Here is a 27077-nt window from a genome sequence, read left to right as displayed (position 1 = left end):
GCCCAGCTTCCCCCGGAGGGGCCTGCGGTCCACACTCACGTGGCCACTCTAGGGGGCAGCAGGGTCTCCCCCTGCTCCTTTCCATGGACCTGCCACAGCCCACAGCCCTGAGGAAGCCTGGGGGTGGAGGGTGCCCCGGCCAGGGTCTCTGTGACTCACACTCAGGGTGGGCCGGGCTTCCACGGGTTGGGGGCGGGCTGGAGGACAGTGGCGGCCCCAGGTGGCCACGCAGCATGGTGGTGGTGGTGGTGGTGCACGACGGGCAGCCTTGGCCTGGCAGCTCGTGGGACCCCCGGGGGCACACATGGCGGGTCCTGCCACAGACACACCTGCAGCTCAGGATGCGGCCCAGGTTGCTCCCCACCTCCACTCCTGCCCTGTTCCTAACTGGGGCGGGGTTCCGTGTGATAGGCAGGATGGCAGGGGTCTAAGCATCCTTCCAGAGGAGGCCCCTCCCCAGTCCCAAATTGTGCAACCCATTCCTCATCTGGCTGGGACTCGATGGGGATGGGGGCTTCACGGCCAGACTGCAGACCTGAGCCAGGAACGCCCTTTCAGAGCTACACAGATGCAGAAATTTCCAGAGGAAAAACCACTCAGACCCTGTGTTTCCTTGACTTTGGGGTCTGCTAGGGGCTGAACCTACCTGCAGGGCTGGGGGCAGGGCCTTGAGCATCCAGTTCTGCAGGACCAACTGGTGCACCTGTGCGTTCTGCAGCAGCAGCAGCTCCACCATGTCTGTAGGGAGACACGGGGACCCTGAAGAAAGCTTCTGTTTCTCATATTTGTTAAAGGGATAGAGCATGTTATAGGACCAGAGAACACGTGTGTCTACACTGTGCAGGTCCCCGGGGCGTGCTTTGAGTGTGTCTGTACACCGTGCGGCTCCCCGGGGCATGCCCTGAGTCTGTCTGTACACCGCGCGGGTCCCCGGGGCGTGCCCTGAGTCTGTCTACACCGTGCGGGTCCCCGGGGCAGGCCCTGAGTCTGTCTGTACACCGTGTGGCTCCCCGGGGCATGCCCTGAGTCTGTCTGTACACCGCGCGGGTCCCCGGGGCGTGCCCTGAGTCTGTCTACACCGTGCGGGTCCCCGGGGCGTGCCCTGAGTCTGTCTACACCGTGCGGGTCCCCGGGGCAGGCCCTGAGTCTGTCTGTACACCGTGCGGGTCCCCGGGGCGTGCCCTGAGTGTGTCTGTACACCGCGCGGGTCCCCGGGGCGTGCCCTGAGTCTGTCTACACCGTGCGGGTCCCCGGGGCGTGCCCTGAGTCTGTCTACACCGCGCGGGTCCCCGGGGCAGGCTCTGAGTGTGTCTGTACATGGTGTGGCTCCCCAGGGCGTGCCCTGAGTGTGTCTGTACACGGTGTGGCTCCCCGGGGCGTGCCCTGAGTGTGTCTGTACACGGTGTGGCTCCCCGGGGCGTGCCCTGAGTGTGTCTGTACACGGTGTGGCTCCCCGGGGCGTGCCCTGAGTGTGTCTGTACACCGTGCGGGTCCCCGGGGCAGGCTCTGAGTCTGTCTGTACACCGCGCGGGTCCCCGGGGCGTGCCCTGAGTCTGTCTGTACACCGCGCGGGTCCCCGGGGCGTGCCCTGAGTCTGTCTGTACACCGCGCGGCTCCCCGGGGCGTGCCCTGAGTCTGTCTGTACACCGCGCGGGTCCCCGGGGCGTGCCCTGAGTCTGTCTACACCGTGCGGGTCCCCGGGGCGTGCCCTGAGTCTGTCTACACCGCGCGGGTCCCCGGGGCAGGCTCTGAGTGTGTCTGTACATGGTGTGGCTCCCCAGGGCGTGCCCTGAGTGTGTCTGTACACGGTGTGGCTCCCCGGGGCGTGCCCTGAGTGTGTCTGTACACGGTGTGGCTCCCCGGGGCGTGCCCTGAGTGTGTCTGTACACCGCGCGGGTCCCCGGGGCAGGCTCTGAGTGTGTCTGTACACCGCGCGGGTCCCCGGGGCAGGCTCTGAGTGTGTCTGTACACCGTGCGGGTCCCCGGGGCAGGCCCTGAGTCTGTCTACACCGTGCGGGTCCCAGGGGCAGGCTCTGAGTGTGTCTGTACACGGTGTGGCTCCCCGGGGCAGGCTCTGAGTGTGTCTGTACACGGTGTGGCTCCCCGGGGCAGGCTCTGAGTGTGTCTGTACACCGTGCGGGTCCCCGGGGCGTGCCCTGAGTCTGTCTACACCGCGCGGGTCCCCGGGGCAGGCTCTGAGTGTGTCTGTACACCGTGCGGGTCCCCGGGGCAGGCTCTGAGTGTGTCTGTACACCGTGCGGGTCCCCGGGGCAGGCCCTGAGTCTGTCTACACCGTGCGGGTCCCAGGGGCAGGCTCTGAGTGTGTCTGTACACGGTGTGGCTCCCCGGGGCAGGCTCTGAGTGTGTCTGTACACGGTGTGGCTCCCCGGGGCAGGCTCTGAGTGTGTCTGTACACCGTGCGGGTCCCCGGGGCAGGCTCTGAGTGTGTCTGTACACCGTGCGGGTCCCCGGGGCAGGCTCTGAGTGTGTCTGTACACCGTGCGGGTCCCCGGGGCAGGCTCTGAGTCTGTCTACACCGCGCGGGTCCCCGGGGCAGGCTCTGAGTGTGTCTGTACACCGCGCGGGTCCCCGGGGCAGGCTCTGAGTCTGTCTGTACACCGTGCGGGTCCCCGGGGCAGGCTCTGAGTCTGTCTACACCGCGCGGGTCCCCGGGGCAGGCTCTGAGTGTGTCTGTACACCGCGCGGGTCCCCGGGGCAGGCTCTGAGTCTGTCTACACCGTGCGGGTCCCCGGGGCAGGCTCTGAGTGTGTCTGTACACCGCGCGGGTCCCCGGGGCAGGCTCTGAGTGTGTCTGTACACCGCGCGGGTCCCCGGGGCAGGCTCTGAGTGTGTCTGTACACCGTGCGGGTCCCCGGGGCGTGCCCTGAGTCTGTCTACACCGTGCGGGTCCCAGGGGCAGGCTCTGAGTGTGTCTGTACACCGTGCGGGTCCCCGGGGCGTGCCCTGAGTCTGTCTACACCGTGCGGGTCCCAGGGGCAGGCTCTGAGTGTGTCTGTACACGGTGTGGCTCCCCGGGGCGTGCCCTGAGTGTGTCTGTACACCGTGCGGGTCCCCGGGGCAGGCTCTGAGTGTGTCTGTACACCGTGCGGGTCCCCGGGGCAGGCCCTGAGTGTGTCTGTACACCGCGCGGGTCCCCGGGGCAGGCTCTGAGTCTGTCTGTACACCGTGCGGCTCCCCGGGGTGTACTCTGAGTTGTGGAATCTCTAGGTCAGAGGGTGTGCATGTTGAAAGGTGTGTGATGGGCCCCACAGCTCCTTAGGAGGCTACTCCCATCTGCCTTCCCGCCTCCTCCCCCCAGGCTGCGTGGGGACCCCAGAAAGGCATGTCCATGTCTCAGTCTCCCCTCACCTCAGAGTGTGACCTTATTTGGAAAAAGAGTCTTTGCAGATGTCATTAAGGATCATGAGATGGGCCGGGCGCAGTGACTCACGCCTGTAATCCCAGCACATTGGGAGGCCAAGGTGGGTGGGTCACCTGAGGTCAGGAGTTCGACACCAGCCTAGCCAACATGGCAAAACCCTGTCTCTACTAAAAATACAAAAATTAGCCAGACACGGTGCCTCACACCTGTAATCCCAGCACTTTGGGAGGTCGAGGCAGGTGGATCACCTGAGGTCAGCAGTTTGAGACCAGCCTGGTCAGCATGGCAAAACCCCATCTCTACTAAAAATACAAAAATTAGCAGGGCGTGGTGGTGGGCATCTGTAATCTCAGCTAGCTGGGAGGCTGAGGCAAGAGAATTGCTTGAACCCAAGCGGCAGAGGTTGCAGTGAGCTAAGATGGCGACAGTGCACGCCAGCCTGGACAACAGAGCGAGACTCCGTCTCAAAAGAAAAAAAGCGGCAGGGCGCGGTGGCTCACGCCTGTAATCCCAGCACTTTGGGAGGCCAAGGCAGGTGGATCACGAGGTCAGGAGATCAAGACCATCCTGGCTAACATGGTGAAACCCCGTCTCTACTAAAAACACAAAAATTAGCCGGGCGTGGTGACAGGCGCTGGTAGTCCCAGCTACTCGGGAGGCTGAGGCAGGAGAATGGCATGAACCTGGGAGGCAGAGCTTGCAGTGAGCTGAGATCGCGCCACTGCACTCCAGCCTGGGTGACAGAGTGAGACTCCGTCTCAAAAAAAAAAAGAAAAAAGAAAAAAGGCCTGGTGCAGTGGCTCAGGCCTATAATCCCAGCCCTTTGAGAGGCCCAGTTGGGTGGACCACCTGTGGTCAGGAGTTCGAGACAAGCAAAACCCTGTCTCTACTAAAAATACAAAAATTAGCCAGGCGTGGTGGCTCAAGCCTGTAATGCCAGCTACTTGGGAGTAGCTGAGGCAGAATCGCTTGAACCCGTGAGGCAGAGGTTGCAGTGAGCTAAGATCGTGCCACTGCACTCTAGCCTGGACGAGATTGAAACTCCATCTCAAAAAAAAAAAAAAAAACACTAAAACATCTAAGCCAGTTGTCGTGGTGCACGCCTGTAGTCCCAGCTACTCAGGAGGCTGAGGTAGGAGGATCGCTTGAGCCCAGGAGTTCAAGGCTGCAGGGAGCCGTGATCATGCATGCCCCTGAACTCTAGCCTGGGTAGCCTGGGTAACAGCGAGATACTATCTCCCCAAAAAATAAATAATAAAATGTGTTCATCCACAGACACCATGAAGAGACTGAAAAGGCAACCACAAGAAAGATGGAATACTCAAAATACATGTATCAAAAAAGGACTCATTAAAGAACTTATAAAGAATCCCTAGAAACCAATAAGGCAGGCAGACAGTCTGAAAGAAAAATGGGCAAATTACTTAAATGGACACTTCACAAAAAAGGATATTCAAGTAGCCAAGGCCAGGCATGGTGGCTCATGCCTGTGATGCCCGCACTTTGGGAGACCGAGACGGGGGAAGTCCTTGAGACCAGGAGCTGACGCCAGTCTGGGCAACCTGGCAAGACCTCATCTCTACACAATTTTTTTTTTTTTTTTTTTGAGATGGAGTCTTGCTTTGTTGCCCAGGCTGGAGTGCAGTGACACGATCTCGGCTCACTGCAAGCTCCGCCTCCCAGGTTGATGCCATTCTCCTGCCTCGGCCTCCTGAGTAGCTGGGACTACAGGCACCTGCCACCACACCCAGCTAATTTTTTGTATTTTTAGTAGAGACGGGGTTTCACCGTGTTAGCCGGGATGGTCTCGATCTCCTGACCTCGTGATCCGCCCACCTCGGCCTCCCAAAGTGCTGGGGGTTTTTTTGTTGTCTGTTTTTTTCGAGGCGGAGTCCCGCTCCGTCACCCAGGCTGGAGTGCAGTGGCACGATCTCCGCTCACTGCAAGCTCCACCTCTCAGGTTCACGCCATTCTCCTGCCTCAGCCCCCTGAGTAGCTGGGACTATAGGCACCCACCACCACGCCCAGCTACACCTCGGCCTCATAAAGTGCTGGGATTACAGGCGTGAGCCACCGCGCCCGGCTACACAAAATTTGTTTAATTAGCTGAATGTGCCTGTAGTCCCAGCTACTCAGGAGGCTGAGGTGGGAAGAATGCTTGAGCCCAGAAGTTGGAGGCTGCAGTGAGGTATGATCACACCACTGCACTCCAGCCTGGGCAATGGAGTGAGACCCTGTCTCTTACAAAAAAAACCTCAAAAAACAAAAACAACTGGCCAATAAATATAGGAAAAAGTGAAATGCAAATTAAACCAGAATGAACTTCTATAACATGCCCACCAAGCTGCCAAAAATGAAAAGTCTGAAAATACCAAGTGTTGGTGAAGTGCTCTGGCGACTGAAATTCTCATTCATGTATGTGGAGTGTAAATGGGCACAAACCTTTTGGGAGACTGCACGGCTGTATTTCCTGACCCAGCCGTTTCAGTCCTAGGCATGCGTTCCATTAGAGGGCAAAAAGGCCTGTGCAGATGTAAGCTGGGAATCCTGAGCGGGGACGGAAGCAACCCACGTGTCCATGAGTGGATAAATGGATGCAGAAACGGTCTAGCCATGCAATGGACTATTACTCATCTGCGACCTGCTGTCATGTGGGTGAACCTTGAGGACATCATACTAAGTGAAATAAGCCAGTCACAAAGACAAATACTGTGTGACTCCACTCATATGACACATGGAACACAGTTGAACTCAGAAACAGAACACAGGACGGTGGTTGCCAGGCAGTGGCGGGGGCGGGGGGTGATGTAGTCCGATGGGCGGAGTTTGAGATTTGCAAGATAAAAATGTTCTGCGGCACAGCAGTGACTATAGTTAACACTACTGAACTTTGCACTTAATAAGTGGTCGCAATGGTAAAGTTACATGTTTTTTTGTTTTTTTTTAAATTACAAATTAATCTTTTTTTTTTTTTTTTGAGACAGGGTCTCACTCTGTTGCCCAAGCTGGGGCGCCCTGGTGTGAACACAGCTCACTGCAGCATGGACCTCCTGGGCTCAAGGGATCTTCCCATCTCATCCTCCCAAGTAGCTGGGACCACAGGCACATGCCACCATACCCAATTAATTTTGATATGTTTTGTAGAGACGAAGTTTCAATATGTTGCCCAGGCTGGTCTTGAACTCATAGGCTCAGGTGATCCACCCGCCTCAGTCTCCCAAAGTGCTGGGATTACAGATATGAGCCACTGTGCCATGCTGTAAATTAACTTTTAAAAAAAGAATCTTGAGTGCTGGGTGCTGTAATCCCAGCTACTTGGGAGGCTGAGGTGGGAGATTGCTTGAAGCCAGGGGTTTTGGACCTGCCTAGGTGATATAGCAATGCTGTGACTCAGAAAAAAATAAGACTCATGAGATGGGAACATAATCCTGGATTATCTGGGCATGCCCAGTGCAATCACAGAGTCCTTAGAAAGTGGTGAGAGAAAATGACTATCAATCTAGATTTGAATACGCAGCAAACTTGCATTTAAAAGTAAGGGTAGGGCCGGGCACGGTGGCTCACGCCTGTAATCCCAGCACTTTGGGAGGCTGAGGCAGGTGGATCATGAGGTCAAGAGATCGAGACCATCCTGGCCAACATGGTGAAACCCCATCTCTACTAAAAATACAAAAATTAGCCAGGTGTGGTGGCTCATGCCTGTAGTCCCAGCTACTCGGGAGGCTGAGGCAGGAGAACTGCTTGAGAGGTGGAGGTTGCAGTGAGCTAAGATCGCACCACTGCACCCCAGCCTGGCGACAGAGCGATATTCCCATGTCAAAAAAATATAAATATTTTACAAATTACTTTAGAACAGTTATTAGGCAAACTCCCTCAGTATTTACTTTCTTGCGAATGTATTTCCATTTATTTATTTATTTATTTATTTATTTAGAGACAAGGTTTCACTCTGTTGCCCAGACTGCAGTACAGCAGCACAATCACAGCTCACTGCAGGCTCCACATCCTGGGTTCAAGCGATCCTTCCACCTCAGCCTCCCAAGTAGCTGGGACTACAGGCATGCACCCGACACTTGGCTAATTTTTGTATTTTTTGTAGAGATGGGGTTTCACCATGTTGCCCAGGCTGGTCTGAAACTCCTGAGCTCAAGCAATCCTCCCATCTCAGCCTCCCAAAATACTGGGATTACAGGCGTGAGCCGCTGCGCCTGGCCTCCCCTTATTTTTTATTTTATTTTATTTTATTTTTTTGAGACAGAGTCTTGGTCTGTCACCCAGGCTGGAGTGCAGTGGCGTGATCTCAGCTCACTGCAACCTCTGCCTCCCGGGCTCAAGCAATTCTCCTGCCTCAGCCTCCCAAGTAACTGGGACTACAGGCAGCCACCACCACACCCGGCTAATTTTTGTATTTTTAGTAGAGATGGGGTTTCACCATGTTGGCCAGGCTGGTCTTGAACTCCGTGGCTCACGCCTGTAATCCTAGCACTTTGGGAAGCTGAGGTGTGTGGATCACCTGAGGTCAGGAGTTTGAGACCAGCCTGGCCAAAATGGCGAAATCCCATCTCTACTAAAAATGCAAAAATTAACCGTGGGCTGGGCGTGGTGGCTCATGCCTATAACCCCAGTACTTTGGGAGGCCGAGGCAGGAGGATCATCTGAGGTGAGGAATTTGATACCAGCCTGATCAACATGGTGAAACCCCGTCTCTACTAAAAACTACAAAAATTAGCTGGGCGTGGTGGCAGGCAGCTGTAATCCCAGCTGCTTGGGAGGCTGAGGCAGGAGAATTGCTTGAACCCAGGAGGCGGAACTTGCAGTGAGCCTAGATGGCGCCACTGCACCAGCCTGGGCGACAGAGCAAGACTCCCTCTCAAAAAAAAAAAAAAAAAAAAAAAAGCCCGGCGTGGTGGCGGGCACCTGTAATCCTACCTACTCAGGAGGCTGAGGCAGGAGAATCGCTTGAACCTGATGGGCAGAGGTTGAAGTGAGCCAAGATTGTGCCAGCTCACTCCAGCCTGGGCAAAAGAACAAGACTCTGGGCTGGGTGCGGTGGCTTACGCCTGTAATCCCAGCACTTTGGGAGGCCGAAACAGGTGGATCACGAAGTCAGGAGATCGAGACCATCCAGGCCAACACGGTGAAACCCCGTCTCTACTAAAAATTAGCCAGGCGTAGTGGCGGGCACCTGTAGTCCTAGCTACTCGGGAGGCTGAGGCAGAAGAATGGCGAGAACCCAGGAGGCAGAGCTTGCAGTGAGCCGAGATCGTGCCACTGCACTCCAGCCTGGGAGACTGAGCAAGATTCTGTCAAAAAAAAAAAAAAAAAAACAAGACTGTCTCAAAAAAAAAAATTACTCAGTTTCAGATATTCTAAGCAACAGAAAATGGACTAAGACATGGACTAAGACATCCACCAACAGGTGAATGGATAACAAACTGATATATTCACACAATGCAATACTACTCCGCAATTAGAAGGAACCATGTATTGATACACCCAATGATAGTGATGAATCTTAAAACAGTTACGCCGAGAGAAGCCATACATAAAAGAGTACATACTGTGTAGACCGTTTCTATAAATATCTAGAAAATGCAGGCCGGGCACGGTGACTCACGCCTGTAATCCCAGCACTTTGGGAGGCCGAGGCGGGTGGATCACAAGATCAGGAGTTCAAGACCAGCCCTGCCAAGATGGTGAAACCCCATCTCTACTAAAAATACAAAAAATTAGCCAGGTGTGGTGGCACGCACCTGTAATCCCAGCTACTCCGGAGGCTGAGGCAGAGAACTGCTTAAACCTGGAGGGATGGAGGTTGCAGTGAGCCGGGATCGCAACACTGCACTCCAGCCTGGGCCACAGAGAGAGACTCTGTTTCAAAAAAAAAAAAAAAAAAATCTAGAAAATGCAAACTACGGCCGGGCGCGGTGGCTCAAGCCTGTAATCCCAGCACTTTGGGAGGACGAGACGGGTGGATCACGAGGTCAGGAGATCGAGACCATCCTGGCTAACACAGTGAAACCCCGTCTCTACTAAAAAATACAAAAAAACTAGCCGGGCGAGGTGGTGGGCGCCTGTAGTCCCAGCTACTCGGGAGGCTGAGGCAGGAGAATGGCCTGAACCCGGGAGGCGGAGCTTGCAGTGAGCTGAGATCCGGCCACTGCACTCCAGCAAGGGGGACAGAGTGAGACTCCGTCTCAAAAAAAAAAAAAAAAAAAAAAAAGAAAATGCAAACTACTACATAGTGACAGAAAGCTGCTCAGCAGTTGCGTGGGGGTGTAGGAGGAGGGATTAAAAAGAAACACGAGGACACTTTGGAGGTGATGGATGTGCCCAGTCTGGATTGCAGTGATAGTTTCATGGATATAAGCATATGTTAAAACTTATCAAGCCGGGCATGGTGGCTCACGCCTGTAATCCCAGCTTTTTGGGAGGCCAAGGCCAGTGGACTGCCTGAGGTCAGGAGTTCAAGACCAGCCTGGCCAACATAGTGAAGCCCTGTCTCTACTAAAAATACACAAAAATAGCTGGGCATGGTGGTGGGCGCCTGTAATCCCAGCTACTCGAGAGGCTGAGGCAGGAGAATTGCTTGAACCCAGGAGGTAGAGGTTGCAGTGAGCCAAGATTGTGCCACTGCACTCCAACCTGGGCAACAAGAGCGAGACTCTGTCTCAGAACAAAGAAACAAAACAAAACTTGTGAAACTGGGCTGGGTGTAGTGGCAAACGCCTGCAATCCCAGCACTTGGAGAGGCTGAGGTGGGCAGATCACCAGAGGCTGGGAGTTCGAGACCAGCCTGGCCAAAATGGCGAAACCCACCTCTACTGAAAATACAAAAATTAGCAAAGCATGGTGGTGCACGCCTGCAGTTCCAGCCACTTGGGAGGCTGAGGCAGGAGAAATCACTTGAACCCGGGAGGCAGAGGTTGCGGTGAGCTGAGATCGTGCCATTGTACTCCAGCCTGGGCAACAAAGTGAGACTCTCTAAATAAATAAATAAATAAATAAATAAATAAATAAATAAATAATAATATCAAGTATTTAAAGTTATTATTATTATTTTTGAGACAGAGTCTCGCTCTGTTGCCCAGGCTGGAGTGAAGTGGCACGTTCTCGGCTGACTGCAACCTCTGCCTCCCGGGTTCAAGCAATTTCTCCTGCCTCAGCCTCCTGAGTAGCTGGGATCACAGGCACCATCACCACGGTTGGTTGATTTTTGTATTTTTAGTAGAGATGGGGTTTCACCATGTGGGCCAGGCTGGTCTCGAACTCCTTACCTCAGGTAATCCACCCACCTCAGCCTCCCAGTGTTGGGATTACAGGAATGAGCCACCGAGCCCGGCCCTAAAAGTTATTTTAAAAGAAACATCTTAATAATGGTTTTTGAATAGATGATAATTGGATGAGTTGGAATTGGAGCCCAATTATTTTACCTCCTAGTTCAGTTATCTTTCTTATACTTCTTGTTTCCTTCCCTATATCATTTATATAAGGATTTCTTAAAGTTAAAATTATTTTCATGTTGAGCAGCCAAAAGCTGACCCTAAGTGACTGTCCTGCTTCCAGAAACATTTTCCCTTTCAGTAATTTCCTCAACCCACAACAATATTAATATGGAACACTTACCTTCCTTAATACTTCCTGACCGTTGAGTAGGGAAGGCCTGGGGAGGAGGAATCTGTGCTATGAGTGGCTGCTGAGGGAGCTGCTGAATGATGGTGGCAGGAGGCTGGGTGACCTAGGAACAGCCAGGTGATTAGCTATCTGCATGTGTCTTTGAATAAAGTGTCTCCAGTATCTACTACCCAACCATCCACCCATCCATCCAACCAGCCAACCAACCACTCATCCACCCACCCATCCATCCAACGATCCAACCACCCATCCAACCAACCAACCATCCACTCATCCATCCAACCAGCCAACCAACCAATCATCCACCCACCCATCCATCCAAACAACGATCCACCCACCCATCCAACCAACCAACCATCCATCCATCCAACCAACCAACCATCCACCCACCCATCCACCCACCCACCCATCCAACCAACCAACCATCCACCCACCCATCCACCCACCCATCCATCCACCCACCCACCCATCCAACCAACCAACCATCCACCCACCCATCCACCCACCCATCCACCCACCCATCCATCCACCCACCCACCCATCCAACCAACCAACCATCCACCCACCCATCCACCCACCCATCCATCCACCCACCCATCCATCCACCCATCCATCCATCCAACCAGCCAACTAACCATTCATCCACCCACCCATCCATCCAACCAATGATTCACCCACCCATTCAACCAACCAATCATCCACCCACCCATCCAACCAACCAACCATCCACCCACCCATCCACCCACCCATCCATCCATCCACCCACCCACCCATCCACCCACCCATCCATCTACCCACCCATCCATCCACTCACCCATCCATCCAACCAGCCAACCAACCATTCATCCACCCACCCATCCATCCAACCAATGATCCACCCACCCATTCAACCAACCAACCATCCACCCACCCATCCAACCAACCAACCATCCACCCACCCACCCATCCACCCACCCACCCATCCACCCACCCATCCATCCACCCACCCATCCATCTACCCACCCATCCATCCACCCACCCATCCATCCAAGCAGCCAACCGTCTACCTATACATCCATTCATCTGTCCAAGGAGAGCTTTAAATGATTAACCCCAGACATTGAATAGATGGTTGAATGGAAAGGTACTTCAGTCTTTTTTTTTTTTTTTTTTTTTTTTTTTTTTTTTTTTTTTGAGACGGAGTCTGGCCCTGTCGCCCAGGCTGGAGTGCAGTGGCCGGATCTCAGCTCACTGCAAGCTCCGCCTCCCGGGTTTACGCCATTCTCCTGCCTCAGCCTCCGAGTAGCTGGGACTACAGGCGCCCGCCACCTCGCCCGGCTAGTTTTTCGTATTTTTTAGTAGAGACGGGGTTTCACCGTGTTAGCCAGGATGGTCTCGATCTCCTGACCTCGCGATCCGCCCGTCTCGGCCTCCCAAAGTGCTAGGATTACAGGCTTGAGCCACCGCGCCCGGCCGGTACTTCAGTCTTGATATCACTTAGGATGTAGTATTTTTAATGTTTCCCATGTTTCCTGTTTTTAGCAGGGGGCGCTGAAGCCTGGTTCCACTAATTCTGCTTCAATAGGAGCATCCAACACTTGGTATGGTTTCTTTTCTTTTCTTTCTTTCTTTCTTTCTTTTTTTTTTTTTTTTTTTTGAGACAAAGTCTTGCTCTTGTTGCCCAGGCTGGAGTGCAATGGCGCAATCTCAGCTCACTGCAATCTCTGTCTCCCAGGTTCAAGCAATTCTCCTGCCTCAGCCTCCCGAGTAGCTGAGATTACAGGTGCCTGCCACCATGCCTGGCTAATTTTTGTATTTTTAGAAGAGATGGGGTTTCACCATGTTGGCCAGGCTGGTTTTGAACTCCTGACCTCAGGAGATCCACCTGCCTTGGCCTCCCAAAGTGCTGGGATTACAGGCGTGAGCCACCACGCCCGGCCTGGTCAGTCTTTTTCATTGTAGCCACTTTAATAGCGATACAGTGGTGGCTCACTGTGGCTTTAATTTGCATTTCCCTAATGATGGATGGTGTTGAGCATCTGGGGCAGACCGGTGTGTAGGATGGCTGCATCCTAACAGGCGTTCTCAGTTCTGTCAAGTGACCTCTCTATCCCAGCCCCCATGACAACTTGGTTAATTACTGTACTCCATCATATACTGTAGTACATATATAGAACACGTCATGAGAGTAAACTTTGGTGTCTCCTCTGAGTAAAAATAAATTACAGCCGAATATTCGAGTATGAAAGGCCTTCTGTTTTATCCTCTTCTAGCTGTGCAAGGCTGCCTGGCCTCGTCCCTTCTTCCTCAGTTCACAGAAAGGATGGCAGAGACCAGGAGTTGGCAAACTTTTGCCAAGGGCTAGATCGTAAACGGATTCCAAAGCAGGACACACTGTCAGCTACAGCTCTTGAGTTGGCCATTGCAGTGTGAAAGCAGCTATGGACAATGTGAAAAAAAAAGGGTCTGGCCCAATAAAACTTTATTTATGAACACTAAAATTGGCATTTCATATAATTCTCATATGTTGCAAAATATTATTATTTTATTGGCTTTTCCCCAAGCATTTAAAAATGTAAAACCATTCTCAGCTTGCAGGTTGCATGAGAACAGGAGGCAGGCCAGCTCTGGTCTGAAGCTGTGGTTTGCCAACCCCTGCCACAGACCCATGAGGCTTTCTTAGAGCCACTGTGCCTATCCTGGCTGATGGGACCTTCTGCTTCAGGGGCTCTGTGTCCAGCTGCCAGGAAGCTCATCTTGGTGACCCACGGCCCCTGCTTACCTGCCTGGTGTCACTGGAGCTGAGAGCAAAACCTGCAGGCATAACTGGCCCTGACGGATACACAGTAAGTATAGATGTGTTTGGGATGAGGAAGATGGGGGGTCCACAGCAACGACCCCCCGTACTCCTTTCTGTGCTAGGAGGAAGTTCCTGGTGCTGGAAGACGGGAAGGCACAGGCTGGGAATATCCAGAACCTGGTGAAGGCAACCCATCTGCAGAGGAGGGTCTGGGGCAGGTCCTTTGGAGGCTCCCCTTCCCTTTGTTCCCTCCGCCATGTGCTGCTGCCGGGGTCCCCTCCCAAAGGGCAAACGCCTTCCAGGTCATAGACTCTGCTGCCCTGTCTAGAAATTCCCACCTCAGCCTCTTCTTCTCTCCTACCCTCCCTGCACCCCAGTCACACGAAACCCACCAAAGCCTTGACCTCCAGGCCCCCAGCTTCCGTCCCGCCTCTGGTCACACGAAACCCACCAAAGCCTTGACCTCCGGGCCCCCAGCTTCCGTCCCGCCTCTGGGTGCCTGGTTTCCCTCTGACCCATTTTTTGCTTCAGAAAGCCAGAGTAGTTTTCTGCTGCTTGTCACCCAGAAGGCTGCACAGCTGTAGGAGGCTCTCAGAGGTGGAGCACTATTTACCTTTAACATTCTGCCCTGGACATTGGGGCCTTAGGCATCTCCTGGGCATGATAAAGTTTTTTGTTTTTTTTTTTGAGATGGAGTCTTGTAATCTCTTTCTGGGCTCAAGTGATTCTCCTGCCTCAGCCTCCTGAGTAGCTGGGACTACAGGCGCCTGCCACCACGCCTGGCTAATTTTGGTATTTTTAGTAGAGACAGGATTTCGCCAAGTTGCCCAGGCTGGTCTCAAACTCCTGACCTCAGGTGATCCACCTGCCTCGGCCTCCCAAAGTGCTGGGGTCCATCACACCCAGCCAGGGATAAAGTTTTGAGGAGTTGACCTACTTCCCCAAATTCAGGGCCCTCTGCCTGCTGAGCTCTCCTGATATACTTCTACCCCTAATGCAACATTTAAGGCCAGGGCTGGGGTTTGGGAGACAGAGCTGGGCCCCAGCCTCCCTCTGTGATCAGGGGTAAGCAGTCCGGGGAGGCCCGAACAGTGTCCAGGCAGGGGAAATGCAGGAGCGGCTGGCCCCCTTCAAGGGTGGGTCTTGGGAGGATGGGGGTGACGAGGCAACCTTGCTGCAGGCACAGTACCTCCCACTTTCTGTAAAATATTATTATTATTATTTTTTGAGACGGAGTGTCACTCTGTCGCCCAGGCTGGAGTGCAGTAGCACAATCTTGGTTCACTGCAACCTCCACTTCCCGGGTTCATGCCATTCTCCTGCCTCAGCCTCCCGAGTAGCTGGGACTACAGGCACCCACCACCACGCCTGGCTAATATTTTGTATTTTTAGTAGAGACGGGGTTTCACTGTGTTAGCCAGGATGGTCTTGATCTCCTGACCTCATGATCTGCCTGCCTCGGCCTCCCAAAGTGTTGGGATTATAGACGTGAGCCACCGTGCCCAGCCATAAAATCTTAATTCTGTACCTGCCTCCTCCTTTCAGATGTGCTCCTGCCTTCGCCCTCTTACCGTAGGCAGGATGATCCTTGGCAGGTCTGGGGCCAGCGGGGTTGGGGAAGCAGCGGGTAGGATGCCCGTGGGGGGCAGCTCAGGGGGCAGGGCTGATCCGAGGGCTCCTCTGCTTGCCCCGTTCCAGGCCTGGGCCCGAGAGAGCTCGTCCAGGAGGTGTTGTTCCTGCAAGGACAATGCAGAGCTGCTGCACACTGGGGAGGGGGAGCCCCAACACTGCAGAGGCACCCGCAGCCTCAGGCTCAGGCCAGCCTGGGCTGGGTACAGGCCCCTCTCCAGGCAGGATGGCCATGGCTGGAAGACCCTTCGAGGGGTGTGCGCACGAGGGTGGCCTCCTTCTGAAATTTACCCAAGTGTGTCAGCTAGTTTCCAGTTGTTTTCTTTTCCCAGCCAACAGGATCTGTTCTTTCAAGCCAGTTCCAGGCCTACTTCGCTGCAAAGATCTCCCCCTAGAAAAGCGGCCCCACCTCCCTGGCGTCTCTGCCACTCAGATGCATCTTTGGTGAGTGCCGTGGGAGCAAACCTCCGGGCATCCCAGAATTCCAGGTCCTCCTGGAATTGGGCCCCTACTCAACATTTCCTGCCCTGATGGAAACCTGCACACGGGCAGGTCTCTAAGCTAACAGTGCCCTCACTGGGGCCTGGCCCTGAGAGTCCAGAAAGGTCTTCCCCAATACCCTCCCACCCGGTGCTGTAAGGCTGAGCAGCCGTCTCTACTACAGTGAGCTCAGCCAGGTTCGCTCAGAGGGTTCAGGGCCTACCCGGAGTCTCTGCAGAAGGTCTCTCCTTCTCTTCAGAGCAGTCTGCAGGGCGTCGTCCGGCCGGTCCTCATTTCCTGGAGGGAAGCACCTGCTTGCTCACCAAGGAACGCGTAGAGGCTGTCGCTGCAAGCACTCGGACCGGATGGCACTGCACCCATGTCGGAAGGCCCTGCCTCACCCACACTCCCAGGATGGATGTGGCCTGGGAAGCTCCTGGGCTTAGGTTATCCCAGAGAAAGAGGGACCAGTGCTGGGTAAGGAGGGCAAGGGTCAGCATCAGAGAAGGGGTAATCCAGGGAACTCAGTGTTGGAGTCTGGCCAACGGTCATCTCATTCCTGGAAGGGAGCCTGAAGTCACACGACCAGATTCCTCCTGAGTGCATTTTGTACACAGTCCCTTGGGCTCCGGGAGGCCAAGGCCTCTACGGGACTGGTTGCAGCCTGATCTTGGCCGCCTGGAGCCACCCTCTGGCCCCAAGTGGTCTAGAGTCTGGTCTGACCCCCAAGTATCTGCACATCCCTCAAGCCTGCCCCCCAGTCCGGGCGTGGTGGCTCATGCCTGTAATCTCAACAGCGGGAGGTTGCGCTGGGAGGATTGCTTGATCCTAGGAGGTCAAAGGTGCAGTGAATTGTGATCAGGCCACTGCACTCCAGCCTGGGCGACAGAGTGAGACCAACTCTGTCTCAGGAAAAAAAAAAAAAAAATCTGGCCGGGCACAGTGAGTCACACCCGTAATCTCAGCACTTTAGGAGGCTGAGGTGGGTAGATTACTTCAGGCCGGGAGTTCGAGGCCAGCCTGGCCAACATGGCAAAACCCCGTCTCTACTAAAAATGCAAAAGTTGGCCAGGCGTGGTGGAGTACACCTGTAATCCCAGCTACTCGGGAGGCTGAGGCATGAGAATTGTTTGAACCTCAGAGGTGGAGGTTGCAGTGACCTGAGATTGCACCACTGCACTCCAGCCTGGGTGATAGAACGAGACTCCTTCTCAAAAAAAAAAAAGAAAAAGAAAAAAACGAAGTCTACACTCTTTGGGGAAGGGTCTGCACTCAAGAGAAGGCTCCGGAAGGTGGGGGGCAGGGTTCTGACCTCCTTTCTCTTAGGCACAGGGGTCCTGCCCCTCACCCAGCATCACACTGGAGTGGGGCCGTTGGGAACCCCAGCCAGTCCTTGGGGGTCCCCAAACTCTCTGCCCCAGGCACTGGTAGCCATTCTGTTCCCTTGCACTGGCTCTGCAGTCAGGGGACCTGGTTTGGGATTTTCTCTCTGTATTGAGACTGGGCTCTGCCTTTGGCAGCTGAGCCCCCACAGCTCACAGGTTGCCCCACGTTCCAAAGAACAGGAAATGCTCCTCTGGCCTCCTTAGCTCCTCCCTGGATGTCTCCGGGTAACAGTGAGGACAGCAGCTCCTCCCCAACCAATGGGCAAGCTCAGGCTCTGGAAGCAGAGCAACTGGGTCTGATCTGGGTGTGACCACTGCCAGGGTGAGCAACCTCTTTCTGCCTCCATTTTCTCATCTGCAAAATGGGAACAATGAAGGTGCACCCTTTTGGGGTTTGCAGACTAAAGGTGATAAGGAATGGGGGTGTCTTCAACTCTGAATGTAAAGGAAACGTGTTGAGGACAGTCTTGGTGGTACCAGGAGTGCGGGTGATTCCCAGAGTTGCTGTCCCCACCTCCCCCTGGCGCAGCTACACTTGTGTCTGTCTGTGCTGGTTCCGAGCAGCCCAGGGGCTCTCACCTGGCTCGAGGTGGAGGCCTTCAGGTCCCCCTTCCATGTTCTGCCGTTCTTGCTCCAGCTTCTGTGAGGAAAAGAGACCATGACGGAGACACTGGCTCCAGGCAAAGGCCCTGTGTGCTCCAGGAATGACTAAGAGGCTTTCCGAGTGAAAAGAACGGTATGTCAGGAATAACCCAGCCCCTCCAGGGCCAACAGGTGGGAGACGAACCCCCTCCAAGGATCTTCATGAGCTGCCTCTGTCAGCCTGACCTCTAGCGAATTCATGTGTTCCACCTGCAAGCCTAGGGGCGGATGCTCTGAGTGGCCCCTTCAGGCAGATTTCTGAAGTGCAACCCTGGGAGAGACTGCACTGGTGAGGCCTCCAGGCTTCCCAGTCAGTGCATGCCTGGATCATCCCCCACCTGAACCCTGAGCTGAGCAGTTACCTACTGGGTGTGTCCAAGCGTGAGTCCCTCTCATGGCGGCCTGTGGGCCAGGATGCAGGGCTGGCAAAAGGCGGGCAGCAGGTCCCTCGGACAGCAGGAGAGGGAACAATGCAGGCAGGGGGTGCAGAGGAGCCCCCAGGCACTGAGGCCCCCCGGACCAGACCCTCAGAGAATGTTAAGACTGAGTCTGAGGATGGGTCTGCTGGGCTGCCAGCCCCAGGCCCGGCCCTTGGGGCCCTGCATTCTGCACCTGCAGGGCTGTCTCAAACAGTCCCTCCAATGCCACAGCCTGGCAGTTGTTAAAAAAGGAGCACCCCGGGCTCTGCCTCACCTGTCCCAAGAGCTTCAGCGTCAGTTGGGTCACGTGCTCTGCTGCTGATGAGTCCAGCATGGTGGGAGCTGCAGGAGATGACTGTAGGGGCAGGGGAGGCCGCAGCCCACCTCCCTCCCTGGTTCTGTTACTCGAAGGAAAGAACTGCTTAGCAGGAGCCCAAGCACCAGTGTCACCTGCGGGGCTGTCCTTACCTCCTGGAGACCAGCCTGAGGTAAGAGAAGAGCCCTGTGGGAAGACAGCCACACCCTCCCTGGACTGCAGTGCCCCACAAGCCAGCGCTGGGCGCCGCGTGACAGTTGCCAGGCTGCCGGACACAGGGAGGCCCCAGGTTGCCAGGTTTCCACTGTGCGTCCTCAGGCTACCTGTAAACATTCATCCCCAGGTGTAGCCAGCTGGGCTTCATGGGAAGACAAAAAAAGTGGGCAGTGGCTGAGGCAGAGGGGCAGAGCCCTCAGACCTGGGGGAAGGGGACAGTCGTGACCCCCTGTGCACCACCAGCCTCAGGACCCAGTCCAGAAGAACCTGTGTGTTAGGGGAGGGTGCCCCACCCCTGTGTACTGCCTCCAGGGTGTTAACGGCACCTCCCCTCCTACAGACCCTCAGAGCAAGCAGGGAAGACAGGGTGGGGAGACTGCCTACCACGGAGTTCAGGAAATTCCAGGCAGCAGAAGGGGCGGGACAGATGAGGGGTTGTGACCTGCAGAGGGGCAGGGCTTCAGCAGGACCAGTGGGGGCGCTCAGGGGATGCGTCCCACCTTGGAGCTGGGGGCAACCGGGCAGGGAGCCAAGAATGCAGGAAGCTTCGCAGAGGGCGACACAAAACAGAAGCGTGGTCTGCACTTGGTGGGGCATTAAACTCCACATTGACGAGTTAGTCAATCCCATGCTGGGGGGTGTCAGCAGCAGGGGCCCAGACCTGTGGACCTGAGGGGCGGAGGTTAGCACTTTGCTCAATGTAGCTAACCCAAGAACTTGCCTCAGTGGCCAAAATTGCTCTCTTGCCCTCAATTCTGTAAATGGCCCATGTCCATCAGTATCTATGGTTGTGTGCCTGTCCTGTCTTTCAATCCATATCCATGTGGGGAGCCTGGAGCTGGACCAGTGAGTGATAGGGTGAAGGCTGGCCAGCCCGTAGGAGGTCAGGCTCACAGAGGCAGCTCATGGAGATCCTCGGAGGGGCGCACCTCACACCTGCTGGCCCTGGAGGGGCTGGGTTACTCCTGATGTAGAGTTCAACTCACCTTACCCTGGAGGTCATCCAACCAGAAATGAAGTCAGCATGAAACCTGGCCTTACCCTCCCTCCAGATCTGTGGAGGTTGTGGGCTGGGGTCACATGACCTGCCTGGTGCCACACATTCCCAGATGGCAGTCAGAGGTCCTCACTGGTGTTGCTGGACATGAGCAGACTCTGGCCCCATATTTAAGATCCCAGTGCCATGGGGCGTTGGCTCATGCCTGCAATCTCAGTGCTTTGGGAGGCCAAGGCAGAAGGATCACTTGAGCCCACAAGTTGGAGATCAGCCTGCACAATGTAGCAAGACTCCATCTCTGTAAAAAATAATAAAAAAGGGCCCAGCGCGGTGGCTCACGCCTGTAATCCCAGCACTTAGGGAGACTGAGGCAGGCGGATCACAAGGTCAGGAGTTTGAGACAACCTGGCCAACATGGTGAAACCCCGTCTCTACAAAAATACAAAAAATCAGCCAGGTGTCGTGGTAGGAGCCTGTAATCCCAGCTACTCAGGAGGCTGAGGCAGGAGAATTGCTTGAAATCGGAAGGCGGAGGTTGCAGTGAGCCAAGATCGCGCCACTGCACTCCAGCTTGGGCAACAAGAGCAAAAACTCCGTCTAGAAAAAACAAACAAACAAACAAACAAATAAATAAATAAATAAAAGAACCCAGTTCTTGTCCACAGTCATTAACAATGACAGTCTTGGGAGACATTTAAAGTTCTGAGTGTGCACAGAACCAAAACCAGGTTAATTTAGTTAAGCAACTGTATAGAGCACCCTTGATATAAGTGACCTCATCTGAGAAAAGGACTCCATCTTACAATTTTTTTTTTGAGATGGAGTTTCACTCGTTGCCCAGGCTGGAGTGCAGTGGTGGTGTCATCTCAGCTCACTGCAACCTCTGCCTCCCGGGTTCAAGTGATTCTCCTGCCTCAGTCTCCCGAGTAGCTGGGACTACAGGCGCACCACCCCTGGTTAATCCTTGTATTTTTGGTAGAGACGGGTTTCAACATGTTGGCCAGGTTGGTCTTGAACTCCTGACCTCAAGTGATCCGCCGTCTCGGCCTCCCAAAGTGCTAGGATTACAGGTGTGAGCCATAGCACCTGGCCCCTGATACCTTTTAAAAGATAGGGCCAGGCACAGTGGGTGGCTCACGCCTGTAATCCCAGCACTTTGGGAGCTGAGGTGGGTGGATCACTTGAGGTCAGGATTTGGAGACCAGCCTGGCCAACATGGTGAAACCTCGTCTCTACCAAAAATACAAAAATTAGCCGGGTGTGGTGGCACACCTCTGTAGTTCCAGCTACTTGGGAGGCTGAGGCAGCAGAATTGCTTGAACCCGGGAGGCAGGGGTTACAGTGAGCCAACATGGCACTACCACTGCACTCCAGTCTGGGCAACAAGAGTGAAACTCCACCTCAAAAAAAAAAAAAAAAAAAAAAAAAAAGGGTATCAGGCCAACAGGGACCAGATGTGTCCTCATCAGTAGATACTGCACCCACCCAGGTAAGGACGTAAACAAGAACACTCTTACTATCAGTCCTCACCAGAGTACTCTATGGCCATGAAAAGAGCAGAGCGCCACCAGGTCAAAGCAGCCATTTTACAGATAGTCTTGCTGTCACTTGTGAGAAGCCCTCCACATCTGCTGCTGAAGGTTCTGCCCACATCAGAGATGCTTCCTTGCCAGACAGATTCTCCTTTTTGTTGAACTGGTTAACTTTTTTTCCTCTCCTCTTTCTCTTGATGTGAAATGTTACTTTGATGTGGAATGTTTATAACATTTATATATTGATCAAGTATACTATTATATATGGTTTGCAATACTGACTGACTTGAGAGACTTGAGCCTGTGTGCCCACAGCTGTGACTGCCAACTGAATGGGAAGCACTAAGAATTGCCTCCTCGGGATCTCTAGTAGTAAACATAACACGCTCCAGAGGGCATGGATTTGTCAGTTTATTTATTTTTTAATAGGCTTTTAAAGAACAGTTCTACATTTACAGTAATTGAGAAGATAGTACATGGAGATCCCACATACCATGTGTGGCTTCCCCTCTTATTAACATCTTACCTTAGTGTGCTACATTTGTTATATTTTTTTGAGACAGTCTCGCTGCCACACCCAGGCTAGAGTGCAATGGTGCGATCTTGGCTCACTGCAACCTTCACTTCCCAGTTTCAAACGATTCTTCTGCCTCAGCCTCCCGAGTAGCTGGGACTACAGGCACGTGCCACCGTGCTCAGCTAATTTTTGGGCCAGAGCCAGTGCACCTGGCCCATTTGTTATAATGATTGAGACGAGACACAATTAACTACAGTCAATTTTAGTTTGACAATTTCCTTAGGTTTGCCTCATGTCCCTAATGTGGTATCCATTGAAACACCCCATTACATTGAGTTATATGTCTTTAGGCTCCTTCTCAGACTTTCCTCGTTTTTGATGACCTTGTCAGTTTCGAAGACTACTGGGCAGATGTTTTGAAGAATGTCCCTCAATTAAAATGTGTCTGTTTTCTCCTGGTTAGACTGGGACTACGGGTTATAGAAAGAAAGCATCTAGGGGTGAAGTGCCACTGTCACCCCATCACATCAGGGACACACATTGTGTCCCTGTAACTGTGAGGCTGACCTGGGTCACTTGGCTGAGGTGGAATCTGTCAGTTTTCTCCACAATAAAGTAGTTCTTTCCCTCCTTTTCTTTATTGCAGTCTTTAGGAGGAAGTAGCTACACTTTAGGAGGAAGTGGTCTACACTTAAGGAGCGGGGAGTTACGTTCCCCTCAAGGCTGAGTATTTACAAAATTTATCTGGGCAGCTTTTTTTTTTTTGAGTCGGGGTCTCAGTCTGCCACCAGGCTGGAGTGCAGTGGTTGCCTGGCCTTGACAGCTTTTTAACAGTTTAAAATGAATTGAGGCTGGGCAAGGTTGCTCACGCCTGTAACTGCAGCCCTTTGGGAGGCTGAGACGGGTGGATCACTTGAGCGCAGGAGTTCGAGACCAGGCTGGGCAACACGCAAGACCCTGTGTCTACTAAAAATACAAGAATTAGCCAGACATGGTGGCGTGTGCCTCTAATTCCAGCTACTCAGGAGGCTGACATGGAGAATCACCTGAGACCAGGGAGGCTGAAGCTGCAATGAGTCGTGGTCTCACCATTGCACTCTAGCCTGTGTGACAGACTGAGACCCTGCCTATAAAAAAAAAAAAAAAAAAAGAAAAAAGAACTGAAATAAGACCCAAGTCCAACATTTGCAGAACCTCTCCAGAATGTGCACAGAAACGACTCTGGGGTTCTGAGAAACAGTCTAGGCAAACCTGGGCACATCCCCTCAGTTTCACAGTTGTAAATGTATTGTAACACATAACAATTGTGAGATTCAGGCACAGTCTGGGTCTCTGTTCCTGGAAAGTGTGATCCTCTGGGCACAGCCCCTGCTCCCTTGGCTGTGTTGCCTGCCTGGCCCCTGCTCTAATGAGCCCACTGCTCAGAGTTTGCTCAAACCACCCAATTCCGAGTCTGGGAACCAGGAGATGGCTGGACACCCGCTCACCACACAGAAGACTGTGGCCTGAGTCAAGAGAAGTTTCTGGCGGTTGAGCTTCCAGGGCTTCCTGAGCGAGGTTGCAGTGAGCCGAGATTGCGCCATTGCACTCTAGCCTGCGCGTCGCAGCGAGACTGTCTCAAAAAAACAAAAAACAAAAAAGAAAGAAAAAAAAAATTCTGAGCAAGATTCCAGGGCTTCCTGAGGGCGCGTTTAAGTTGTAGTTGCTGAGAATCCCAAGTTCTTGTGGAGGCTGCAAGGTGAGCTTGCGTCAGCGAGGAGCCACTCCAGCACGCTCAGGGAAGGGCATCATTACTGCTGCAACGAACCGTTTGCAAGTGAAGGCGCACTAACAGGTGGAAGGACTACAAAGAAACCCAGAAACCAGACCTGGACACATGAAATACAGGGTTTAGCTGAAGAAATACTCCACAGGAAAGGACGGCCTGCGCGACGTCACCACCCCGTCTGCCACTTCGCTCCAGTTAGTTCCCCAAGTCCGCCCACGCGCGCGCCCGCTGAGAAAACGCCCACCCCGGCGGTCCCGCTGCAGGTCACAGGCGGTGCAGACCCCGGGACTGTGTCCAGGCTTCGGTGTCCAGGGAACTCCAAGGCACCCAAATCTTCCGTGGTTGCCACCTCTTCACGCTCAGGTTCCGCTCAGCTTAAGCTGAGGGGCGACGACCTCAGGCGACGTCAGTTTCCCCCTGGGACCACGAACCCACGGCCCCATTTCTCTTCTTTCTCCTAAAAACCTTTTCTTTTTTGAGACCTAAGACATCAGTGAGACACACGAGCAGACACGGGCTCAGTCGGGAAAGGCGGGAACTCCAAGCGGCGGGGCCTGCAGGTCCAGGCGGTTCGCGGGCTTTCTGACCGCATTCGGCCGAGTTCTTCTCTGAAGACCCGGGATCCCCGGCTGTGGGGGCGCATTCGGCGGGCTGGTGGCGTAGGATTTTGTCCCGGGCTGGGGTGAGGGAGCCCTTCGGATCCCGAGATTCACCTCAGCAGCCTCCTCTGGGGTAGGCCTCAACTTCCCGCGGCGGCCCACGGTCAACAACTAATTCCTGAGGGGGGGAAAACGGCCTGGCCCTGTCCAGGTGGTTGCTAAGCGCGGTCCGACGCCGCCCGCACGTGCAGTGAGCCCGGCCAGCGGTCCTGTGGACACAAAGCTGAGGCGCCGCCGCGCGCAACCAGCAGCACGAACATTTTGCCGCTCGGCCGGCCCAGCAGGGGCTTTTAAAATCGGCCAATCACAGCGGGCGCCAGGCCTCCGCTATCCGCTTACTGGTCCTGCCGTAGGAGGCGGGTACGTGAGCGCGCCAATCTGTGGCCGGCGAATGTATAGGGCGGGGCTCCGCCCAGGCTGCACCGCCCTGAGCGCGCGTGCGCGAGACCGGGAACGCGGCCCCCTGATTGGCGGCGCGTGCCGGGGGCGGGGCCGCGGCTGCGTGACAGTTGTCGCGGGGGAGGGCGAGCACCAGCGCGGGGGAGGGAGTGTAAATAGAGCGAAGGCTGCTCTGTGTCAGCCCCGTCACCGACGGGCGGCCCGCGCGGCGTCTGAGGGAGATGGAAGTTGAGCAAGAGCAGCGGCGCCGAAAGGTGGAGGCCGGGAGGACGAAGGTAAATATCAGAGGCTTCTTCTCTAGCTGCTGCGGCGTGAAGTCCTAAGGGCGGCTCCGGTGCCCGCCACCGCCCCCTGCCAGGAGCGGACGCTGTCCGGCGGAAGCCGCGGCCGAGGTCTCGCTTTCCCGCGGGCTTCGCTGGAAGCCGCCTCCTGACCGCCGCCATCTTGAATCCGCCGCTCTCCGCCAGGGCCCGACCCCCACCGCGGCCACAGCCAATCAGCGGCCGAGACGCGCGGCGCCTCTCGGGCGGGCCGGGGCTGTGCCTGCGTCGGGGGGGCGGGTTGCTCGCAGTGCACGCCGGGGCGGGGTGTGGCTGCCGGGCGGGGACACGAGGGCGTGGCGTGGCTGCGCGGAGCGGGGCGTGGCGGGCGCTGGACCCCAGGCTGGATCCTTGAGTGGTCCCCGCGTCCTCCCGGACAGGGTGGCTTGGGGCGGGCGGCCGGTATTCGGGGGGCTGTGCTGTCTAGCGCCAGTTTCCGGCGCGGCCGGGGCCGGGGGCGTGGCGCGGGTGGCCTGCAGCGCCTTCTCAGGGTGCGCCTTCGCCCCGTTCGTCGGAGACGCTTTCCCGGCGCGTTTCCCGCGGCGTTGCAGTCCTTACCGTGTGAAAGGCCCCCGCGGCGCTCCCGGCAGCCGTCTTCTTCCCGCGCCCTTGGGCGCGCTTCCTGCCCATCCTGGCCCGGCGTAGCGCTGCCGGGAACCCACGCGGCGCTGGCGCCGGCCCCTTCGAGGGACGCGTTCCCGTCTTTTCCCGCCCCGGGTTTCGCCGTGAAAAGGCGCTGGGTTTGATGGCCACGGACCGGGGTTTCATGTGGAGAATAAAGCGCGCGGAGCCCATGACTCGGGGACGCCGGAACGGGAGTCCCGAGAGCGCGAGGGGGAACCGCAGGAGCTGTCGGGACGAGGCCGGCCTCTCTGCGAGGTGCGCGCGGCTCCCCCAGGATACTCTGGCCGGGGCGCTGGGGAAGAGCGGGGGCTCCAGGGCGCGGCCGGCAGGGGACGCCGGGCTGGGCTGGGGAAGGGCTGAGGCGGGCAGGCCTGCAGGGAGCTGCGAACGGGAGCACAGAGCTCCGTGGAGGGTGGAGAGTGGGGAGGGAGGGACAGGATGCCGCCTGTAGGGCGACGCAGGCTGGAGACCAGGTCTGTGCTATCCCCACGTGGATAGGTGTGGTGGAGGAGGGCACGAAAATAAACTACGTGAGTTTGACTTTGAAGAAATTTCTTTGAGAGACCGTTTTCTTGTGTAAATGGCCTTGTGTAATTTTTCTGGGTCCATGAGCTTGTGTACCTGTCGTTTACACAAATGTGTGTTCCATGCGTTTTGTTTTTGTGGCCACAGTTGTTTGAGGGAACAGATGTCTCCCCGTGAAAGGCTGATGTGGGATCGCATACCTCTTGAGTAAGATGTTAGTGGGAGATGAGGCTCACACATAGTCTCAAACCCTCGGATTTGAGGACTGAGCAGAGCTAGGCTGTGCCTTCTGATGGGCGATGCTCCGTGGAGGTCCCTGGTGCTTTGGTGAGCTGTGTCATGAAAAATAGAACATCTGATTCCATAAAGGAAGATGTGAGATTGACCTGGCTTAATTAATTTTTTGCTATTTCTGTACCTTGTCTCAGAATCTATGGCTAGGAAGTTTTGGCTGGGCTATGTATTTCTTCAGTTGGGGGAAAATTGGGGCAAGAAGGGAGAGATTTAGCTTTTATATCATTTTAAAACTTAAGTATGCCTTGATTAGGCTATCAATCTTTTATATAGATGTATTTTTTTAAAGTTTTATTTTTCTGCAAACTGCCAAGGGCTAGGAAAGCTATTCTGCCAATCAGCTGTATGGTTTTCTTTACCAGGCATAATTAGCAGTCCTCATTGTTAGACCCCTTGGATATAGATATTGATGAAGGCAGTGTTTGTGGAGAGCGATCTGTTGGCCAAGTGTGGCAGAGTAGACTGGGTCAGCCCTCAGGCCTCATGATCCCCACCAGTCTGTTGACTTTGTGGTTGTGTTATTTTTTTCTCACTTATCTTTGCCTTTACTACTTATCTA

At 54.8% G+C, this 27077-nt stretch overlaps 4 protein-coding genes across 18 annotated transcripts in view; 2 read left to right on the top strand and 2 right to left on the bottom strand.

Annotated features, from left to right (window-relative positions):
• The window catches only part of YBEY (ybeY metalloendoribonuclease), a 31689-nt gene extending 14532 nt beyond the window's left edge, over positions 1 to 17157 (top strand). The window contains exons 5-7 of one of the 3 annotated variants that reach the window (XR_013414720.1): positions 12539 to 12597; positions 13588 to 13842; positions 15758 to 16708. Coding sequence is in view for 1 of the 3 variants with exons in the window: in XM_077995250.1 (XP_077851376.1) it covers positions 12539 to 12597; positions 13722 to 13842; positions 15758 to 15820 (243 nt within the window). In the remaining 2 variants the exon portion in view is untranslated. Of the gene's footprint in view, positions 1 to 12538; positions 12598 to 13587; positions 13843 to 15757 lie in introns of all 3 variants that reach the window. The other 2 variants (XR_013414719.1, XM_077995250.1) reach the window with 2 other exon arrangements.
• C3H21orf58 (chromosome 3 C21orf58 homolog) lies at positions 24 to 23512 on the bottom strand. The gene is given in 9 exon segments (XM_015132672.3): positions 24 to 314; positions 647 to 738; positions 11009 to 11120; positions 15368 to 15532; positions 16129 to 16202; positions 17870 to 17930; positions 18626 to 18834; positions 23417 to 23449; positions 23452 to 23512. Coding segments are annotated over 9 exon segments (960 nt in total). The 3' UTR covers positions 24 to 161.
• LOC144340102 (uncharacterized) lies at positions 21810 to 26900 on the bottom strand. Its single transcript, XM_077997891.1, has 4 exons — positions 26878 to 26900; positions 26475 to 26556; positions 23057 to 26225; positions 21810 to 22710 (listed from the first exon to the last, which is right to left on the bottom strand). Exons 1-3 carry the CDS (start codon positions 26898 to 26900, stop codon positions 25053 to 25055), a joined length of 1278 nt encoding a protein of 425 aa, XP_077854017.1. The 3' UTR covers positions 21810 to 22710; positions 23057 to 25052.
• The window catches only part of PCNT (pericentrin), a 121047-nt gene continuing 118876 nt past the window's right edge, over positions 24907 to 27077 (top strand). For 12 of the 13 annotated variants that reach the window (XM_077995265.1, XM_015132670.3, XM_077995264.1 and 9 more), the window contains exon 1: positions 24907 to 25030. In XM_077995265.1, coding sequence (XP_077851391.1) covers positions 24977 to 25030 — 54 coding nt within the window. In that variant the 5' untranslated portion in view covers positions 24907 to 24976. Of the gene's footprint in view, positions 25031 to 25324; positions 25955 to 27077 lie in introns of those variants that run through there. The other variant, XM_077995266.1, reaches the window with a different exon arrangement.

Source organism: Macaca mulatta, chromosome 3 (genome assembly GCF_049350105.2).
Source record: "Macaca mulatta isolate MMU2019108-1 chromosome 3, T2T-MMU8v2.0, whole genome shotgun sequence".
NCBI classification, from domain to species: Eukaryota; Metazoa; Chordata; class Mammalia; order Primates; family Cercopithecidae; genus Macaca; species Macaca mulatta.
Note: the sequence above shows the minus strand (reverse complement) of the source record. Positions and strands in the feature narration are given on the sequence as shown.